This window comes from Apus apus, chromosome 22 (genome assembly GCF_020740795.1).
Source record: "Apus apus isolate bApuApu2 chromosome 22, bApuApu2.pri.cur, whole genome shotgun sequence".
Classification (NCBI taxonomy): Eukaryota; Metazoa; Chordata; class Aves; order Apodiformes; family Apodidae; genus Apus; species Apus apus.
The window spans coordinates 4,305,666-4,327,294 of record NC_067303.1 but is presented as its reverse complement, the minus strand read 5'-3'; the positions used below and the strand labels follow the sequence as shown (position 1 = coordinate 4,327,294).

The 21,629-nt window shown below is 49.4% G+C and overlaps 1 protein-coding gene across 2 annotated transcripts in view; it reads left to right on the top strand.

The window, feature by feature from the left end:
• Positions 1-17,695, top strand: part of SORL1 (sortilin related receptor 1) — a 53,293-nt gene extending 35,598 nt beyond the window's left edge. For both annotated transcript variants that reach the window (XM_051638640.1, XM_051638641.1), the window contains exons 31-48: positions 219-374; positions 906-1,055; positions 1,398-1,526; positions 2,713-2,839; positions 3,501-3,670; positions 4,004-4,116; positions 4,468-4,572; positions 5,549-5,621; positions 6,810-6,892; positions 7,183-7,279; positions 7,854-8,038; positions 8,732-8,851; positions 9,112-9,276; positions 9,810-9,984; positions 10,507-10,613; positions 11,276-11,468; positions 12,136-12,348; positions 12,669-17,695. In XM_051638640.1, coding sequence (XP_051494600.1) covers positions 219-374; positions 906-1,055; positions 1,398-1,526; positions 2,713-2,839; positions 3,501-3,670; positions 4,004-4,116; positions 4,468-4,572; positions 5,549-5,621; positions 6,810-6,892; positions 7,183-7,279; positions 7,854-8,038; positions 8,732-8,851; positions 9,112-9,276; positions 9,810-9,984; positions 10,507-10,613; positions 11,276-11,468; positions 12,136-12,348; positions 12,669-12,736 — 2,429 coding nt within the window. In that variant the 3' untranslated portion in view covers positions 12,737-17,695. The remainder of the gene's footprint in view (positions 1-218; positions 375-905; positions 1,056-1,397; positions 1,527-2,712; positions 2,840-3,500; positions 3,671-4,003; positions 4,117-4,467; positions 4,573-5,548; positions 5,622-6,809; positions 6,893-7,182; positions 7,280-7,853; positions 8,039-8,731; positions 8,852-9,111; positions 9,277-9,809; positions 9,985-10,506; positions 10,614-11,275; positions 11,469-12,135; positions 12,349-12,668) is intronic.
• The last annotated feature ends 3,934 nt before the right edge of the window (positions 17,696-21,629 follow it).

Below are 21,629 nucleotides of genomic sequence, written 5' to 3'. Positions count from 1 at the left end.
GGTTTTGGGGTGTTTTGTTTTGGTTTTTTTGGGGGGAAATCCTGACCAGGAGCTGTGCAGACCCACAGCAGATGAAAACCTTGGGCTTGTAACCCCTGAACTGCTCCCCCCTTTTCCCTCAGCTGCCAGTGGGAACAGGCACAGCTCCCAGCCCGCGGGCGGCAGCGGGTCTGCAGCTCAGCCCAGCTCAGCTCAGCTCCTGCTGGTGTGTTTTCCAGGTGCTCCAGTTCACCCCCTGACCACCCTGCTCCCCCCGACCTGTTTACCCAATCACTTCCGCTGCAACAGCGGCGCCTGCATCACCAACGCCTGGGTCTGCGACGGGTACCGGGACTGCCCCGACGGCTCCGACGAGGAAGCCTGCCCGACCTCACGTGAGCCTCTCTCTTCCTTCCTCACCCCTTTCCTTCACCCTGGAGGGTCACATCTGCAAGGGCCGCCGGCCTTTCAGTCCCGGATCCTTGCCTGACCACAGGGTTAAGATTCCACCGCGGTGTGAAATCCCCTCGCTCCCTGGGGTCACAAGCCCTGCCACCCGCTGGGACGCTGCTCCAGCCCCGTAGGAGGCACAAATTACTGCCTCAAGTGCCTCTGAGATTGTGTGAGATCACGGAGAGCAGGGCTGCGGGGGGCTTTTCAGCTCCTAACCCTGGCTGAAGGTAAAAGGAGGGATTTTCTTCTGGCCGTTGTCCTTGCTGAGCTTTGTCGAGCTCTGAGCATCCCCGGCAAACCAGCTGCTTTCCCAGCCCTCTGCAGTCAGGAGAGAGGATGGCCCAGGATTAATCTCTGCTAGATGGGAAGAGATTGCCATCTAGTGGAGTCGGGACCAGGGGACAGGTTTCGGTAGCTCCTGGTGGCAGCTGCAGCTTGGCTGAGCCTCTTGGGGTGGTTTCCTGACTCTGCAGGACCCAACGCGACGAGCCCCTCGCCGGCGCTCCCGGGACGTTGCAGCCGGTTCGAGTTCGAGTGCCAGCAGCTGCACAAGTGCATTCCCAACTGGAAGCGATGTGACGGCCTGAGGGACTGCCAGGATGGCACGGACGAGAGGAACTGCCGTGAGTGTGTGGGGAGGGTCCCTCACCCGGCTTATTCCCTCGGGAAGCCCTTTGTGAGGGCGGAGGAGCCACTGAGGAGCTGGATTGCTAAGGAAATCCTGGCAGTTAATGCAGCATTGCAGTCCAAAAGGAATAAAAAGCCCCATCAACCAGTGCCATTCCCATTAGATGCCCAGCTGTTTTTCTGTGGGATCAGCTCCAGGTTCTTCTGATGCCACCATGCCAGAAGATGCAGTAGAATGATGCTCCATGCCTGGGCTCCATCCCTGGCACTGCAAACAGCCCAGTGCTGGTGTGGGAACTTCCCTGCCTTGAGTCCTGAGACTGTTCTGCCTCTTTCAGCTACTCACAGCACCCTGCTGTGCCCCAATGGTTACAGATGTGAGGATGGAGAGGCCTGCATTATGGTGACCGAGCGGTGTGACGGGTACCTGGACTGCTCAGACAGCAGTGATGAGAGGAACTGTACTGGTAAGCACCAGCCCTCTGTTTTTCCTCATGCCCTGCCCAGGGTGCTCTCCTGGATACTATTCACAGTTGCCCAAGCCACCTCCTCACCCCACCACCAACTGGGACAAACTTTCCAGCCAGCTTCTAACACTGACAACTTGCCCTCTGGCAGACACAGCAAAACAACTTCAGGATGGGTTAGGAGCAAAGCAGTCTATTTTTCATGGCTTGCAGGTGAAGCAGTAGCCTCTGGCTCTGTCCCCCTTTGCAAGGTGACTCAGGGAGCTGTGGCACGTGCCCTGCTGCCATCACTGGTCCTCCCAGTGGTGGCCCTGCAGAAGCAGGCAGGACACACACCACAGCTGCCCTGGGCAGATGACAGCCGTGAGATTTAGCTGCTTTCCTACTGCCCTGCTTATGCAGGGGCTGAACATCAATCAGGTTTTAGTCCTTTAATTAAATATTGATTAGGAGAGGCTAGCAGGTTCTGGGGAGGGAGACAGAGCTGCTGGGATTCATGGCTTGGCTGCTATGCTAAGGGGAAAGCACTGTTTTCCCTTGGATAGCTTGTCTGGCTGTGGACCCCCAAGTCTGCTGGGCTTCATTTCCAGTTGGTGAGGGAAAGGAAGCAGCAGCTGTTTGGGTCCCAGCCCCTCAGTTCCTGCACAGCACTGGGAATGTAGCCGAGCACCTGAGCAGGGCCACCACATTTGGATGTGGGCTCCCCCAGGCTTGGGTCCTCCTACTGAAGGTGGGATGTGATAAAACCACACCAAGAAGGGCCCTGGGTGGCTTACAGTGACAGCACAGATTGGTGACACGAGTAAAAAGAGTGACTTAGCTTGCACTGATCAGTTTGCACTCCTACACTTCCAAAATTATGGTGAAGAGTCAACAGCCACGCTTTACCTTTCCTGGGGGGAAAGGGGATGCTTGCACGATGCAGCATAAAGGCAACCAAGACATTTTGGGGAGAAATAAGAGCACCAGGGATGTTATTTCTGCTCTGAACTGCCTTCTGAACAGCCCCACACTTCCCCACTGGTAACACCCACCTAAATTACACACCTAATTGGAATGGTGCAGAGACTCCCTTCAGCCACACGACTCTTCCTGCCTCCACATTTTATTTCTGCTACAAACATAACTCCACTATCAGAGGCTTCTTTCCCTCTGAGAGACTTAACTTTCCCCATTGCCTGCTTAGATGACACAATCGTGTACAAAGTCCAGAACCTGCAGTGGACAGCTGACTTCTCGGGGGATGTCACTCTGACCTGGGCTCGGCCAAAAAGAATGTCCTCCACCTCCTGTGTCTACAACATCTATTACAGGTACACCACACGTGCTCATCTCAAGTGAAGGCTGGGAGAAGCACAAGCACAGCAATGTTTACAGCAAAATACCTTACAGAATCAGGCCAGAAAGCTGCACAGTTCAGTTCTGGTTGGAAAATCTGTTTTGTTGCAAAGACAACCCAAATCAGGTGGAACTAGGGGGCATTTGTGAAGAGCTGTATTTGTTGCCACCAGATTATTTACTCAGACAGTAATGTGGCTCTGTTTGGGGGTTTTTTTTCCCTCCCTGGGTCTTGTCTTTGTGGGACTGCTAGAGAACAATTCAAGGAATTAGAGCACAGCAGTTACAGAAAACCTCAGGTGATGGTGCTTGTAAGTAATAGAATCATAGACTGGTTTGGGTTGGAAAGGACCTTCAAGATCACCTAGATCCAACCCCCTGCATGGGCAGGGACACCTCCCACCAGCCCAGGTTGCTCCAAGCCCCATCCAGCCTGCCCTTCAACACTGCCAGGGATGGGGCAGCCACAGCTTCCCGTCACTAAGCTGTTTAGTTCAGGCTTTAGAACATCTTAAACTAGTGGTCTGGCTGTACTGGAAAAGGAACTGAGCAGCAAGCTCCTGATGTACAGATGTGTGGTGTCAGCCTTGGTGTCTGAACACCTCCTGACTGGAAGTGTGTGACTCTCTCGTGCAGGACGGTTGGTGAAAGCATTTGGAAGATTCTGGAAACCCACAGCAACAAAACCAATGGCGTTTTGAAGGTCCTCAAGCCTGACTGTACCTATCAGGTGAAGGTCCAAGTGCAGTGCCTCAGCAGAGTCTACAACACCAATGACTTCATCACCCTCCGGGCACCCGAAGGACGTAAGCAGCCCTGCACCATCGCACCAGGGACCTGATAGTAGATACCATGGAGGTATCCCTGTTATGAGCAAAAGGAGACTTTATGTAGGTCTGGGAGTTGGGCTGGACTGGGAAAGAGGGCTTGAGGGTTCCCTGCCCAGAGTCACCAACCTGCCCTCTTTCTCCCCCATGACTTAGTGGTTTTAATATCATTGGGAAGTTCACGAGTGCAGAAATGAGACACCTCCCCTGAGCCAGGGCTGCTTGGCTGACCCTCTTTTGTCCCAGCCTTTCAGGGACTTTTCCCTGGGTGATCCAGACAGACAACTGCAACAGCTCTGTTTCTCTCCCTAGTACCAGATGCTCCCTTCAACCTCCAGCTGACCCTGAAGCAAGAAGCTGAGGGGGTGGTGACAAGCTGCTGGAGCCCCCCCGTGAACGCCCACGGCCTCATCCGGGAATTCATCGTGAGTCCTGCTGCCCGGTGGGGCTGAGTCTGGATCAGCAGTGGGATGGGGGAGGCTGCTGGGGGCTCAGAGCAGCTCAGAGCAGGGCTGGCCTGTCTGAACTCACCTATCTCTGCAGGGTGAGGGGCTGCCAGCAACAGCTCATTTTGTAGGGGAAATCTGAGAGCATCAGGCCACTGGGGAGAAGAAATGCTGCAGGGACTGACACAGCCCTCAAGTTCATGATTTCATTTCTTGCTCCATTGCTAAGCTTTCCTACTTCTTTCTGCTGAGATTTGGACAGAGACACCTGTTATCTCCACAGTACTGTAGAGACTGTACAGCCCTCATCCCTATTTTTGCTGCTCCTAGGTGGAATACAGCAGGAGTGGCTCCAAGGAGTGGTCGTCCCTTAGGACCACCAAGAACTACACGGAGATCAAGAACTTAGAGGTCAACACATTATACACAGTTCGAGTGAGTATTTTCCAAGCTCTGTATATTCATGCTCTTAGGACTTCTCACTAGATGATCCCAGTGCTGCACAGTCAAGCACTTGCTAAAAAAAGATGTTCCTAAAATCCTGCCCTTTGATGTCAGCCCAGAATGGGGGCTTGGCTTTTGCCCTGCCAGGGGATGTAGTTTCAAGGCCTGAATGAAGGCCCTTGATTTGCTCCTTCTCTCAGAAGTCCAGGCTGTGTTCTGAAACCTGCTCATTGGCCATTCCAGAGTCACTGCAAAAGCCCTGATCTGGGCCAGGGATAAATTTGGTCCTGGCTGGATCACTGTGAAACAAACAAAAAAGCAGATCTGCCTGTGGGGAATGTATGGCACGTGGGAGAATTATAGACTGGGTCATTATAGACAGAACTAATAAGAATGGGAAATGAAAGTCTGCACAGTGGGAAACGTGTACCTGTCATTGTCCATCCTGCCTGTGCTGGATGAGCAGGGGTTCTCAGAGGAGTTCACTGGGAGGTGGGATAAAGCCCTCTCCCCACCCATGACCTGGTGTTATTCTCACTGTTGGTTGGAGCAAGTTTTTCCTTCCATGGTCTTCTTTCCCATACTAATCTGTTCCTAAGGAAATCTCTGGAAGTGGGTTGAGCACTCGCGTGGACTTCCCTGGTGTGGTTGTTGCTGACATTATGGCTGAGAGAGTCCAAAGCTCCTTACCTTGATGGACTCCTCAAAGATCTCATAAGAGAGCAGTTATCTGCAAAGAGGATGCACCTCCTCCTCTTAGATCCCTTCAACTGACTTAAAGTAGTCTGCTTTATCTCTGTAATAAGCATTTTATTGCCAAGTAACTAAGCTATTGTTTGCTTCAAAGTCCTTTTCCCATGAGCTCCACCACGTCCATAACCTTGCTCTAACCTCGTTCTCTGTTTGCCTTTAGACAGTGTTGGTGGCACCTATCTGTCCATATTAACTAACCCTCTTATTTGCAAAGGTTGCTGCAGTAACTAGTCGAGGAGTGGGAAATTGGAGTGATTCCAAATCCATAACCACCACAAAAGGCAAAGGTAAATGTTGTTGTTTCAGTCAAACTCGGACAACGTAGCAGAAAAGATGAAACGTAGGCCTGAAGGGTTAGCATCAGCATGCTTAACCACCTCCTGGTTCTCTGTTCTTCCCTGTCGAGCATTGTACACTATTTAACAACTTGGCTGCACCATTTTGCTTAACTTGAGCTGCCTCAAAGTTCAGTGGCAGGTCTGGACAGGTTGCTGACTCTTCCTCTGAACTCTGGGGCATGTAGGATGGATGGACTGGCCTGGAAACAGGCTAGAAGCCTGTTCAGAGGGTGCCCCTCTCTCCTGGACTGCAGATGAGTTCCCTCTGACTTGTGTAGGCCAGATCCTACCTCCAGATAGACAAGACATTGCCACTAACTCCTTCCCTGTCACTGGCTGAAAGGATCCTTGCTCATTCTTCTCCCTCTTAGGTTATGATTATGATGGTTTCTGCATCTTGTGTAGGTTGGACCACTGAAAGACCACTAAGATTCCCAGGAACTATCCCAGCTTTACAGTCTGACAGTTGATAAATTCCAACAACACAGTAAATCATTTTCCTCTGAAATACTGGGGGTTTTTTTAAAGCCTTTTGAAATCCCTTGTATTCATGCCAAGTTTTTCTTCCAAACCTGTATTCTGATGTCAAAATTGTCTGCTCATTTGTTACATAAAAGAGCATCCTCATTATCCTGACAAAGAAAGGAAACACCATGCTACTAAAATGGCAGGAGTCAGATATTATGAGTACCTGAGAGTTAGAAAACCAGAGGTAGGAAGAACTGTAATAAGTTTCACTTCAGGTTTTCCATCAGTGTTTGGCAGCTGCCCCCACCGATGGTTCCTGATCTCCCTCCCCAGTTCCTCAGAAGGCCAGAAGCTGTTAACTGAGATATCAGCTTCTCCCACTGAGCTCAGAAGTGAAATATCTGTATCCAGACCCCTCTGCTTCCAGCCTGTGCCGAGCAAGGCACAGATAAGGCAGCTTTTAGATGGTTGACTGGAAAAAACATGATGGAGGTTCAGCATGTTGGTGCCTTCTCTTACAGCCAGACAAGGTTGGGGCTGGAAGGGCAGGGGATTCCTGGTCTGAGAGCTGATTGTCAAAATGAAAGTCTATATTTTACCTGGGCCTTCTTGACAAGTATTTGTATTTCTTTGTGCTGCACTAACAGCTGGTTTTCCCTTTCATTCCAGTCATTCCTCCTCCTCTCATACACATTGAGAGCTACAACGAGGACTCCATAAGTTTCAGCCTAAAAATGACAACTAATATTAAGGTAAAACTTCTACCTTTACTTCTGAAACTAGAATTAGGGAAAAGGGGAAAAAAAAACCAGGCCTGCTTTAAATGGTAAATACTGGCTGGGATAAGCTGTGCCCTGATTCAGTACTGCAATTAATTTTTTGAAACTGGTTCTTTCATGCCCAATTATTTCTTACTGCTCGTGAAACGTACTCGCTGTCTTACTTGGGATGGGAAATACAATGCAAAGACTTTCAGTGGTGACTCTTCCACTGCATGTAAAACCAGGTGAGCTGACAGTTCCTACTCCTTGCTGCTTGACAGGTCAGTGGGTATGTTGTGAACATCTACTGGACATTTGATGCCCACAAGCAGGAGAAAAGGACTCTGATCATCGAAGGAGAAAAGTCCCTTCAGAAAGGTAAATTCTGTACAGAAGTGTAGAATTCTGCTTTAGTCAACTTCAAATAGCAGGTTTGACAGAAGGCTGTAGGATTTTTTATATTTTTTTTGCAACTGAGTGGTTTCTGTTTAGGGAAGAATAAAAATCTTGAGAGGACAAGCCAGCAAATCCTTGGCCCCTCTTCTTAGGGCTCGGAGATTTCAAGCAGATTTGGGATTTATGCCCCAGAGCTGCACTCACCTTTTCTCATCACATGGGGTTTTGGTTGTGGTTCCTAATCTACCCTACAAAAGGTCAGAAATGTCTGTGGGACACAGGGTATGTCCCCATTTCATCAGATTACTTCTTGGTTTGGAAAAATCCCTGGTGTGCAAGCCTAGACATGGGGAAGCATCTTGATGCAGAGAAACACAGGTTAGATACTGGAGTCCCAGGTGCTTCTGTCTACAGGAAATTACTCAAAAACACAAACCAAGCCATTCAGGCTCTTGTCTAAGCGAGTTTGAAGCTTCTGAACATTTCCTTCTGCTCCCACCCTGCTACTGCAGGGCTCTGCCTCCCCTAACAGCATCCCTTTCTCTCCTTCCTCCAGTGGCCAATTTGACAGCACATACCCCCTATGAAATTTCTGCGTGGGCTAAAACAGAGCTGGGTGACAGCCCCCTGTCTTTTGCACACGTGGTGACCAGTGGGACCAGACCTGCATCTCCGAGTCTGAAAGCCAAGGCCATCAACCAGACTGCAGTGGAATGCAGCTGGACAGGACCCAGGAATGTCGTAAGGGCACCGACTCTCTTTGCTCACCAGGCAGGGCAAGGTCCAGCTCAGAGCCTCAAAACACAAGCAGGAGCTGAAAGTGGGGTTATTTCTGGGGGTCGGGTTGCCAGGCACTGAAAATTTGATGCTCAAAATGTAGCTTGAGGTGAGGCATGAGGAGGAAATTCTGGAGTGTGAGGGTGGGGAGACCCTGGCCCAGGTTGCCCAGGGAAGCTGTGGCTGCCCCATCCCTGGCAGTGTTGAAGGGCAGGTTGGATGGGGCTTGGAGCAGCCTGGGCTGGTGGGAGGTGTCCCTGCCCATGCAGGGGGTTGGGTCTAGATGATCTTGAAGGTCCCTTCCAGCCCCAACCATTCTATGATTCTATGAAAAAACAAAGGGAAGCACCTGCTGCCCCTTAAGCAGAAGCAAGGAAAGACTTCTTGTCTGGTTGTTCAGCCACTCACCCAGAGTTATCTGTGTAACAGCGTGATGCTCCAGTGGTCTTTCAACTGACTGCTGTGTTACAGGATTTTAGGGTGGGCAAGGCAGTAGAGGGTGGGCAGACTGAACATGAACTTGGGCAGGAGGGAGTGCACAGAGGAAAACAGGTCTTGGTGTCATGTCCCTAAAAAGCAACAGCCAGTGTAGGTTTGGGTGGGAGCTCTGGCCCTTGCCAAAATCTGTACCATCCCTATTGTGCTTTTCCTCTGCAGGTCTATGGCATCTTCTATGCCACATCCTTCCTGGAGCTGTACAGAAGCCCTCACAACACCAACACAACCTCCCACAACATGACTGTGATCGTGCAGAGGGACGAGCAGTACCTGTTTCTGGTAGGCTCCTTTTCTGCTCCCCCTCCTACCTGTACTACCAAAGGGTGCAGGCACAACATTGACCACTGTGTCATCTTCAAGGAAGAAATTCTTGCCCAGGGAAGCTGTGGCTGCCCCATCCCTGGCAGTGTTGAAGGGCAGGTTGGATGGGGCTCTGAGCACCTTGGTCTGGTGGGAGGTGCCCCTGCCCATGCAGGGGGTTGGATCTAGATGATCTTGAAGGTCCCTTCCAACCCAAACCATTCTATGGTCCCTTCAAGGTCCGTGTGATGTCTCCCTACCAAGGGCCACCATCTGACTACGTCGTGGTGAAGATGATCCCAGACAACTGGCTTCCCCCTCGGCACCTCCACTCGGTGCACACCGGGAAGACCTTCGCTGTCATTAAGTGGGAGTCACCCTACGACTCGCCCGACCAGGACATGGTAACATCTCACAGCACCTTTTGTCCCTTTGCATGCAAACCTCCACCTCAGAGACAGATCCCTGCCCTGCTGCTGGTGGGGAACTGAGGCTGGGATCAGGCCCATCCTGCAGCCCCAACAAAGCCCAGGTCTCGCTCCACTGAAGGCGAGTCATTTTCTCAGCAAACTTTCCTCTCCTATTCTGGCCCAGAGACATCAACAGCAAAGGTTTAAAGGTATAAATCTTGCTGGCCAAACTGGAAACTTTGACAGGGGCTTGCATTGCACCCTTGTGATTCATTAAGAAAGGCATCCTGATGTTTTCCTCCTGCCCTGGTCTGTTCCAGTAACTGCAGTTTCTCGATCTGTAAAGGCTGATCTTGGGCAGGGTCCAGGCTTGAAACCTCCCTTCCCAGGCTTTCTGTAGGCTGGTTAAATTTAAATGTTGTCCCCTCCCTTCCCCACATCTCATCTCCTACCATTGTACAAGATTTCTAGTGAGTAGTCTGCAGGAAAATAAGCCCCTTCACCATGTGCCTCTCCACCCCCTCCAGTTATACGCTGTCGCAGTTAAAGATTTAGTAAGAAAAACAGATAAAATCTACAAAGTGAAAACCCGGAACAGCACGGTGGAGTACACCATTAAGAGACTTGAACCAGGAGGCAAATACCATGTGATTGTTCAACTGGGAAATATGAGCAAAGAATCCAGCATGAAGATCAACACAGGTAAAGGAAAGAGGCCTCTGGGGTGGGTGCCAGGGTGAGGCCACTGGAAGGAATCCAGCCTCTGTCCTACACACCATCCATCCCACCCCCTGAGCTCCCTGGGAGCTGCAGTGAGCTTCTGCATCCCTTAGCCCTCTCCCACAGCCAAAGCCTGACCCTGAGAGACCTTCCTGCAGCCCCCAGGGAAGGCAATTCAACCCTCAAACAGCAGCAGCAGAGAGGAAGCCTCTCAAATGACAACCAAATGACAATTTTTCTCCTGTCTGGGTGGAGATGGGAAAGACCTGTTTGGTTTTGTAGACACAATTAAGGTCCTACCATATAAAGCCACTGAAAAAGTCCTACCAGATGACATGCCACAGTATCCTCTCCTCCAGTACAGCCCCTTTTTAAGCAGAATATTGTGCTTATCCTTAAATCCTAAGTTTCAGAAGTGACCCCCGTGGCTGCTTCTCAGCCAAAAGCACCATCAGTGTTAAGACCTAACCCACCTGCCCTTTTTCTCTCCCCCCTCATTTGCAGTTCCACTGTCTGCACCAGATGCCTTAAAAATCATAACAGAAAATGACCACATTCTGCTTTTCTGGAAGAGTTTGGCATTAAAGGAAAGTAATTTCAACGAAAGCCGGGTAAGTTGCCCTTGTCCCTCCCATCCTGCAGTGGTTCAGAAGAACCCAGAGCAGAGTCACTGCAAGGTTCCCTTTCACAGACTCTTTGAAACACACCTGTACCCTCTGCTCCCCAAAGGGTCTTTGATGGTGCTCTCCTCAGAGCTCTCTCCAATCCATATCATGACCAAGGCACTACAGCTGACAGAGCCAAATGGTCACACTTTTTAGGATCATAATTCTCCTCCACTGTCAAGTGTCACACGTGTGAAAGGACTGGGAATAGGGCACTGCCCTGCCGTGCTGGGAAGCACCTGAGAATTGTCATTCTTTAGACTTTGATGGAAAATCTGTGACACGTTCTCTGTCAGGGCCCAGGCAGGTGGCAAACTCTGCTACAAAACCCATCCCTGTTACTGGAGCCCCTGGTTTTGGTGGTCTCAGGCAGGTGCTAAGAACAGGGTGAACCACACAGACTGAAATCTTTTCTCCTCCCTGAGCTGGCCAAGGTCAAGGAACACTGATGGATGCCTGGAGGAGGCTCCACATTGCTCAGCCCAACACATCTCATCAAATCTAGCTTCAGGAGGAAAAACAAGTTACAAAGCCCTGGCAGCAGGAGCAAACCTGAGCTCTGCAGCCAAGTGATTGGGGCTTTCTGTCTTTGTTTTCCCAACTCCCAGGGTTATGAGATTCACATGTTTGACAGCCTGATGAACAGCACAGCTTATCTTGGGAATACCACAGAAAACTTCTTCAAAGTTTCCAACCTGAAGATAGGTCACAACTATTCCTTCAGTGTCCAGGCCAGCTGCCTGTACAGCGGGCAGATGTGTGGGGAGCCAGCCACGCTGCTCTATGATGAGCTGGGAACTGGTAAGTCCCTGGCATTTTTACACAATCACAGAATTATCACCGTTGGAAGAGACCTCTAAGTTCACCAAGTCCAACTGTCCACACCCCACAAAACCAGCAGCAACACATAACCTTGAACAACCCCCCCATGCCCACTAGAGCAAGCCCAGAAGTGCCACATCTGCACATTTCTTGGATGCATCCAGGGATGGTGACTCCACCACCTCCCTGGGCAGCCTGTGCCAGGGCCTGACTGCTCTTTCAGTCAAGAAATTCTTCCTCATATCCAGTGTAAACCTCCCCGGGTGCAGCTTCAGGCCAGTATCTCCAGGGGGTGTCAGGAGGATGGGGCCAGACTCTTCCCAGTGGTGCCCAGGGACAGGACAAGGGGCAATGGGCACAAACTGGAGCACAGGAGGTTTAACCTAAAGATAAGAAAGTGCTTCTTGACTCTGAGGGTGACAGAGCCCTGGGACAGGCTGCCCAGGGAGGCTGTGGAGTCTCCATCCCTGGGGACATTCCAAACCTGGACGTGTTCCTGTGGGATCTGCTCTAGGGAATCCTGCTCTGGCAGGGGGGTTGGACTAGATGATCTCCAAAGGTCTTTTTGCAACCCCTTCCATCCTGCGAAAGCCTCACCAGAGCAACGTGCTGCCGGTGGCTGATGACACTTCTCTCCCTCCCTTAGGTGCAGACTCCTCTGCATCAAAAACCAGCCCATCCACAGACGTGGCTGCCGTCGTGGTCCCGGTGCTGTTCCTGCTGCTGGTGACCCTGGGGATTGGTTTTGTGGTGCTGTACATGAGGCACAGGAGGCTGCAGAACAGCTTCACAGCCTTCGCAAACAGCCACTACAGCTCCCGCCTGGGCTCGGCCATCTTCTCCTCAGGAGATGATTTAGGTATGTACCCTTTCGTGCCTCAAGGGCATGAAATCAGTGCCAGGCCTTCTCCAGCCTGCTGAGGGGCCCAACTCGGGCATAAAAATCTCTCTGGATCTCTCCCTTTTCTAAGCTAGTCAGTGTTTTGAGTAGCTTCACTTCAACCCTTCCCTGGAACGCAAACCACCTAAACCCAAACACAACAGGTAGAGCGACCAGTTCAAGAGCACGATCGATGCCATAACATACTGGTTTTGAGGGCAACTTCAAGTAGCCCCTTCCCCTGTGTCACCCAAGAAGCCCTGAGGGCAGAGTAACAGAGCTCTGGGTTTGTTTTTCAGGAGATGAGGATGACGAAGCCCCAATGATAACTGGATTTTCAGATGATGTCCCCATGGTCATCGCATGAAGCTCATTCCTGACTGTAAAAACCAAATGGTGTAAATATTTAATTTGATAAAGATAGTTGATTGTTTATTTTAAAAAAAAAATGCACTTTGAGTTGCAATATGTTATTTTTATATGGGCCAAAAATAATAATTAATAATAATAATAATAATTTTAAAAACACACTTTGTAGTAATCAACTGTGAATTGCAGACTAAGTTGGTTTAGTAAGAAATTGCTTTGATTTAACATTAATTTAGTCTTACAAGGCTATGCTTGCTGGGCATGCTTTTAAGTCTGTGAGATACTTTCCGTTAACTAAATTGGCTACTGGTTTTATTTTTCTAAGACAAGAAAATAAATTTATTTTAAAAAAAATAATTCAGGAGATTATATATGGAGAGAGAGAGAGAGAGAAGTAATATAATCCCTGAAGGTTTTGCTTTTACTTAAGAAAAAAACAAAACAAAAACAAATATCCTTTGGACTTTGTTTTGTATGAAAGTATTTTTGTTGTGTTAATTTATTGGGAAGTCTGCTTGAGAACAGATTTCCAAAGTCATCAGACATTGTACACATTGTTGTGTAGAACATGTGCCACTTTATCTAGCAAGGCAGTAGTATCTTGGCATCCCCATCATTGTTCTTGCCATGATAATAAAACAATCCTTATTTTTTACTTATTTCCCTCCCCCCCTTAATAAAAGACAGAATCTTTCAGGAATCTCAGAGCCCAAGTCAAGATTCTGCAGCATGTATTTTATAGGTGAGTTCAGCCTCTGGCTGCCCTACCAAGCTGTGCTGCCAAGAGTCATGCAGACCCTCGTGTGTGGGTTCCATGTGCCACAGGTCATTGGCAGGTGGATTTCTGGGGTTCTGCCTGCAGGAGAGAGGTGACCCCTAGGCAGCAGCACTGCAGGATCTTTCTGCAGCAGTGTGCTAGACCCAGGCTTTGCAGTTTTCACCCTCACTTTCAGGTCAGAGAATCATCCTAGAATAGTTTGAGTTGGAAGATCCAACCCCTTGCACGGGCAGGGACACCTCCCACCAGCCCAGGCTGCTCCAAGCCCCATCCAACCTGCCCTTCAACACTGCCAGGGATGGGGCAGCCACAGCTTCCCTGGGCAGCCTGTCCCAGGGTCTCACCACCCTCACACTCCAGAATTCCCTCCTCATGTCTCACCTCAATCTCCCTCCTCCAGTTTTCATCCCTTCCCCCTTGTCCTCTCCCTCCCTGCCCTTGTCCCAAGTCCCTCCCCATCTTTCCTGGAGCCCCTTCAGGCACTGGAAGGTGCTCTAAGGTCTCCCTGGAGCCTTCTCTTCTCCAGGCTGAACACCCCAACTCTCAGCCTGTAGCAGTAATCACCGTGTGCAGGAACAACCCACTGTGCCCTCACAACCTGCTGCCCACACCCGCGCCCATCACGAGTGGCCAAATTTAATCTGTAGTTTCCATCAGTAAAAAAACAAACAACCCACAACCTGAAGTGAAAGCACACCCCTTAAGACACAGTTCCCACTAATCAGGACCTTTCCTTCGTGGAGCTTCTCCAAGATGCTCCTATGTTGGTGGGACAGAAGGGGGAGCCTCCACTGTGAGCAGCCAGGGAGCAGCTTTGCATACAGATTTTCCATGCTCACACAGGGCAGTGATTACTAAACATCTAAATTCATTTGGTTTACAGCAGGGATTCGATCCCCCCTTCATTAGCATTTCCTAAAAGCAGCTGTACTTTTACCATCAGCTTGAGAAGGAACGCATTATATACATGCATATATATTATTTTCCCATCACCACTCATCTCACGTTTCCACTAGACATAATGCTGGCTGCAGAGCTAAGCAGCAGACATGTCTGGTTGCCACTGTCAAGCCTTTTTTTTTGTGCTAGAAAAATGTGAATCTCACCACAAATCCCACCACTTGCCAACCCATGAGCCAATGTTCCCGGGTCAGGCCTGTCCTTGCTCTATATATGCAAACCCTCCCCCCAGTAAAATACAGCACACTGTCTTCTCACACTGTTTCCTTTGTTTAAACCAAAAGTATTTTTGCTGTGTAAACCAAGTTCTAACAGAAGTCTTCCTACAGATGAGAGAGGCCAGCTATGTTTTGATACACAACTGATCCCTTTCATTTCACATACTGAAAATGTATAAAAAAAAAGTTGAAGTTCTCTATGGTTTGATACTCTATAGAAATACTAACTCTATTTTCAATTACTGGTGGTGTCCTTTCCCAGAGACAGGTTTTCTTTTTGCCCCCCAAAGCTGGGACCAAACTAGAATCAGATTTTTATAAGTAGCAGCAGAGTTGCAGTATTTTTACCTTGTTAGGGGGTCAGGTGATGTTCAGGAGTCAAAATGTTGAGTAAATCAACCCAGCCTCTACAGCTCAATTTTGAGTAAATCAACCCAGCCTCTACAGCTCAATTTTGAGTAAATCAACCCAGCCTCTACAGCTCAATTTTGAGTAAATCAAGCCAGCTTGTATAGCTCAGTTTGCCTAAACTTACAGCTACGCAGGGAGACCAGAATCTGACTCAGAGCCTAAGATGGAAATCAAAGCATTTTCTACAGGAAAAAAAGCCTAAGAGCAGAGAGAAAAGAGTGCTGAGCCCCTTCCTAATTAAGCAAGTATTTCTGGCACAGGTAACTGAAAACTACAGGATAGTATCCCAGAAGCTGGTACCTCTCTGGTGATAATTACTGTGTTTTAAATACTGCTGCTTTATATCCCCCACTCCAGTAAGGCCAGCAGAATGTAGCCCATCTCTAACTGGAAGAGAGATGCCAAGGGGCACCCTTGTAACTGCAGCAACCCCGGGGTTGGATGCTTTCAAGGGGGGACAGGTCACTTCTGGCCACTCTGAAAGGCTCCTTTGTGCTCCTGGCTCAGCCAGGCTGGGATGGAGTTCAGCCAAGCCTTGGGTTGTGATACTGCCCTCAAAAACTGCCCTCAAAAGCAGCACTCTTGGCTCCCTGTGCCTTGCCTGGACACTCCTGGGTTGCCCTGCCCTCCCAGACCTCCCCTTCATTGCAGAAATCACCCCTGTGCTCTCAGCAAAGCAACTTCCCAGGGCTAGGGTATTTTATATGGAGATAGAGAAGTCTAAGCCCCAGGCTGGGAGGGAGCAGGACAGATGCAGTTCTGGGTAAATTGTATATTTTTATGAACTTTTGAAGCACGGAATCGTGTTCACAGAGACATATAGGGGGTGGGAGGGTTCTGGTGTAAATAGATGTGGATGCATATTTTGTTCTGGTTTTGTTTCAGTAGCCTTTTGCATTGTGACAGGAATGACTGCCCTGACTTTTGGGAGGTGACCTGGGTTTACCTCAGAGCAGCCCGGGAAAATGTTTGGATCCATAAGGAAAAAAAAGAAGAAAAGGGGGTATGGGAAGTACCCTGGTTAGGAGGAACTTCTTCCAGTTCATTTGTGTTTGCACCCATTTCAGGTTTCACTGCAGATGCCTGCTAGTAACTCTTAAGTCCATTTGAACAAAAGACTAAAGTCCAACACTAACATCTGGAGGGGTCTGGGAGCTTCATTTTGCTTTGGCTGGGGTTTGTTTTTGAGGGTTTCTTCTGCATTTTTTGGTGGGGTTGGAGTTTTAGTTTTTCACAAGAGAAGAACAAGGAGGTGCCATTTCCCAGGCTTGGGATGTGAACACCTGTTCAAGGTCCAAAGAAGCCATCCTTTCAAATCACATTGCTCCTCCTGCCTCTTCCATGACACAGTTGTGTCTTGCTGCCCACCCCAGCTCCCACAGCCACCTGCAGATGCCACCAGCTTGGGAGCCAGCAGAGCAGAATCCCGTGCCCCAGGGAAAGGTCAGTTTCAGAGAGGGGTGTCACACTGAGCAAAGGGGGACACTGTGCATGCAGATGTTTATTTCATCTGCAGAGTAGTTGCCACCCTGTAAGTCTGCACCCCAGCTAACCCTGCCCACAACCTGTTCCACGTGCTCCTACCTTGACACAGCCTCAGCTGCAGGTTTAGCTTTGGGAAAAGACTGTTTTCCTTGGACAGAGATCAGGCTACACAGAGATGTACAGGAGCACATACCCAGCCAGAAAGGGAGGAGCAAGAACACATGTGCACGTGCCATGGTAGTGCTGGCTGCCAACAGCCACACCATCATCTTTTGGCCTCATCAACGAGGCACCTTTGTGCTTGCAGGTGGCCTTGGTAGTCCCAGAATGGTATTACTGCTTCCTGCTGGTTTCTGAAAACCCTGGGAGAAGTGTCTTGAAAGCTCCTGTCTGGGTGGAGAGGGATGTGCCTCTCCCAGACAACCAGCAGGGCAGGGTTATTTTACTAATCCTGATTCTGGAGTCACCAAGCCCAGCCCCAAACTCACATCAGCCACCAGGGAACCCTCACCTGAGCCAGCAGCTCTCCCTGAGCAGCACAGCCTTTCCTCACAGGGCAGGTTTAGGATCTGCATATCCTTGAGATCTCTTTGTAGGGACAGAGGAGTATTTCATGACATAAAACTCGTATGACCAAAATAACATTTTCTGAAACAATTTAAAGTCTCTTTCAAATGGACTTCAGAGGGGAAACGGTGCAATTGAGGTAGCTACTGGTGGACCCAGAGAGCATCTCCATGACTGGAACTAGCTCTATCATTTATAATTAATCTTTGAAAAGGTACAGCAGTCTACAAGCAGCCAGTCTATAATGAGTTTTTGAGAGCTAGTGTCAACTTCTAATCTGGTTCCTTAAGTGAAGTTTAATACTGTACCATTTGAATTGCTACTCTGTCTCTTTTGGTTTATTCATCCACTGATTTCTGCTGTTATAATTGCACAATTTTGAAGGATTTTTTGTCTGTCAATTTATTATTTTTTTTTTCCACTTAATGGTAATAATAAAAATGGACTGGGTAAACAAAACAATTTCTGGTTTCCAAAATGATTATCTAGCCTCTGTGTGTCTAGTGCAATAAAAAGGAGACTTGTTTTTTTGTTGGTTTTGGTGGTTTTTTTCCTGAACTGTATTTGATTTTTGATTTGACACATGGTATAACTGAGCAGGATGATCAGAAGCAGAAAAACGGAGCTTTCTGCAGCAGGAGCAGCAGAGTCCTGCTAGAAACATTGATAATTCAATCACGTATCTGGCTGGTCCTCGATCCCTTCTTTCAAGGTCAGCACCAGGCAGTGAAGCAGCACCCTCAGACACCAGACAACATTCCCAAGCTTTCCCGAGCTTCACCTCCATGTTTGCTGAACAACAGCCCTGGCTCTAAGCCTGCTGCTCTCCCCTCACATCCCACCTTATCTCCCTGCTTCAAAATCCATTTCCTCAGCAACCCTGTCCCCCCACCCCCCGACCCCTGTGTTGGTTTTTGCACCGTCGCTGCTTGCAAGGCTGTGGGTACAAGCACACCTGACACCCCAGCAGCTGAAGGGAAGCAGGATGACTGCTGGCAGAGAGAGGTAATGAGCAGGCACCAATCTCTTCACACGTACCTCATTTTTTAGCCTACCTAATTGGAAAAGCAACTTGTGAGCTTGGTGGACATAATTGAGCCACGCAGGCATCTCAAGTGTTGCACTTCATTAATGTTTAGCTTAAGGCAACATTAACAAATAGCAATTCCTTCCTCTCTGTTGCCCCCTTTTTCGTGAATGAAGCTGATTTTTTTTTTCCCCTATTGTTGCTGAAATAGATTGCTCCCCCCAGGAGGCACAAGAAGTTACACCTCGTTCCCATGCACCTACTTTCTTTTCAAGTAGTCAACGTGCCTGAAGCTTCAGTGCTGTCACTGAGAAAACCTTGAGAGGGAAGAAATGTGTTCATGCCTCCCCTCCTAACGGAACCTGTAGATTTTTATAGATAGGGAAGATTTCTACCCCCCCTCCATCTCCTTTACCACCTTCACCAGAACTGTATTGATCAGGTTACCTTGTGATGAACTGAAGAAATGCTGTTCTGAGTGACCCAGCCTCTCCTGCCCTCTGTTCTACTCACAGATCTTTCCCTGGGCTTTTTATATCCAAGCCCCCATGGCCATCACCTGCTCCTCATCTTCAGACCCAATACCTGGAGAGCAGCCACAGAGTCACAGGTGCAGACTAAACCCATCTGCCCTGGAAGTCTGTGCTGGAATTTTTTTCCCTGGCTCTTTTCTTTGTATCTTCTCCCTTTTTCTTGCTTTGATGACCTTTGCTTATTGTCTGGCCTCTAAATGCAACCAGCTCTTCTAAGAGGAGAGAGTTTCTCACAGGGTCTCTGCAGTACCCTGCTCTCAGACACTTCAGGTAACAGGCAATGACTCCTAATGAATGATGATCCCTTCAATATTGCTGAGCACGTTTGGCACTTCCCAAAGACATCTCCCAGCTTTGCTCATTACATGACATCATTTTCTCTTTGAGACTCCAGTCGTCTCTTGTTTTACACCTGAACCTGAGCACACCATGGGAAGCATCCAGCTCTTTTTTCCCTGCTGCTTTTCAGGCTGGAGAGTCAAGAGTTTCATGAAGAAACACAGCTGGACGTGACTGCACTCACTGCTCACGTGTGTTCCTCCAAACCCCCCCTTCCTCACAGCACCCTCTGGATCGAGCACACCTGACAAAGGGGGAGAGAAGTCTCAGAAGATGCCACTATCCTGTGGGTTCCTTGAAAGTCAGCGGCTACACAGGGAAAAGAGACCCAAGCCAGCATTCCCACTGCAAAACATTTTCCCCCACTATGATACACAGATACTCATCAAAGAGGAAGATTCCAACCACTGGAAGAGCTTTTGGTTGGAGCACAGGGCACAGACCCAGCTGGGAGGCCTTGGATCCAGGCTCCCTTCACTCTGCTGCTCCTGAAACTACCTCTTTCTTTCCCACAACCTCTTTCTTTCCCACAACTAACATCAGGAGCTGCTTCCAGCAGCTGGGCCACAACCACAGGGAGGATGTGGATCCACTGATTTAGGACTTAGCAAGCTGCCTGCAGGAGTGAGAAAGCCAGGTGGAAATATAGCAAGGCCAAGACTCCCAAAGCACTTCCCAGCATGGGTTAAGCGTTTTCACAAAATAGATGTGCTCTGATCTTGAGAGAGAGCAGCTGAAGTTCTGGCTCGCTGCTCCTCTTTTGAGTAAGCGATCCCAGTTGCTTGTGCCAGACTCCTGAACCTTGGTGTTCAGCAGGAAAGATGAAATAACTGAGGATATTTTGCAAGAGAATTCAAGCTGGAATTCGGGGTGGAGAAGCCAAGAGCTCCCAGACAGCCCAGCCCCTGCTTGAAGGAAGAGGGGGTCTGTAGGAAGGAAAGATTCATGCTAACCAGTAACGCCTTGGCTCCTGCCACGCATCTCTCAACCTGCCAAATGAGGGACACAAGAAAAATGGCAGCCCAGGGCTCTTCCAGGATGTGGGGTTCAATTTTTCCCCCATAAATTATAGGTATCCAGAAGCCCACATCCCCCATAGCTGGGCTCACATGGTGCCTGGAAGATTTGCTCTCCCCAGGCCTTGCAAAGTGAAGAGGGGAGCAGACCTGACCTCTTATTCAGCAACAGCACCTGTGTAGGGTTGGGCTGGAAAAAAATCCTGCTTTGGAGGACAATGGAGGGTGATGGAAAAGGATGTAGACAGTGACTTGGGACAGAGAGCCAGGAAGACAATCAGTGAATGGGGAATGGGGCCGTGAGCTGAGCAGAAGTTAATTAAATACATCCTGACACTTCCTACAACCTGATCCTGGCTGTACAGGAGGAGAACGTATTTTAGACAGAGAGGATCTGAGGCAGAGATGGACAAAATGTGGTGTTCATGTCACCAAGCCTCACATCTCCACTGGGCTTTGGCCAAACAAGAAAGCTTTTTTTTTCCCCTGGGTCTTTCTGTAGCCAGCAAAGGGAAGGAGACACCCTCCAAGGAGGAGTTCAGAACCTGAACGAGCCATTCTCCAACATTTTTCTACACTTTTGCATTCACCTTCCACTGCAAGAATGACCGCCTGTGCATTTTCTATTTCCCCAAGCCTGAGATTTCAAAGGGCAATGACAAGAAAACAGAGAAGTCAGAGGTTCCTCCTGCCCTGAGCTCTATGTAACTTCGGGGAGGAATGAGAGGGTCACTCCAGGCCCCTCCTCTAGCTAAGGATGAGACACAGCACTTCAGAGAGTGCTTCCCCCTGTCTTAAAAGAGGTCAGACCCTCTTTGCTGTAAAGGGAACTCAAGGTGACCACCTCACACTGAGGCTTGTCACTCTAAGACACCAGAGCCTATGTGAAACAACCCCCCAAAGCCCTTGGTTCAGGTAGAACATTCCCCTGCCCAGGGGCTGCCTGGATGCAGCTCCTTTCTGCTCCTGAAGCACTTACTCCTTCCATCCTATGGGCAACCAGAGCCTTAGATCACCAACCCATGCTGACCTGCATGGTACCTGCTGCTGCTTCAGTGGGTGGGAGCTGAGCGTGGATCCTCTGAGGAGCCACTAAGTCACCTCTCTGGGCCTGGTTCCACAGGCTGCAGAAGGAGACCCCACAACAAATAACTCCATCTTTTTAGCACCCCTTCCCTGAGCAGCTTCCTGAGGCTCCTGACACCCTCCTAACACCATCCTGACACCCTCCAAGGGCTGCTGGCTCTCCACTGGGGTTAGGCTGCCTTCCTGGAAGTACTCAGCTTTCCCCTCCCCTTCCCATGGCTTTCTCGAGATCCCTTGGAAAGCCAGAAACAGAAGCCCAGAGGCCAATTCCCGGCTGTGTGCTCAGTCACAAGATCAGCTTCATTCTGAACCCAGTCCCACTTTGCAGGCACTATCTGTAACTCAGAGCTGACATGCCTACATACCCAGAAAACCACCCTGGTGGACTCGGAGCCGGCGAAGACAACAGCGCGCTTGGCTCCTTTCTTTGGATCAGCACCATTTCAAAGGCACTTTTCCTCCTCAACTTAC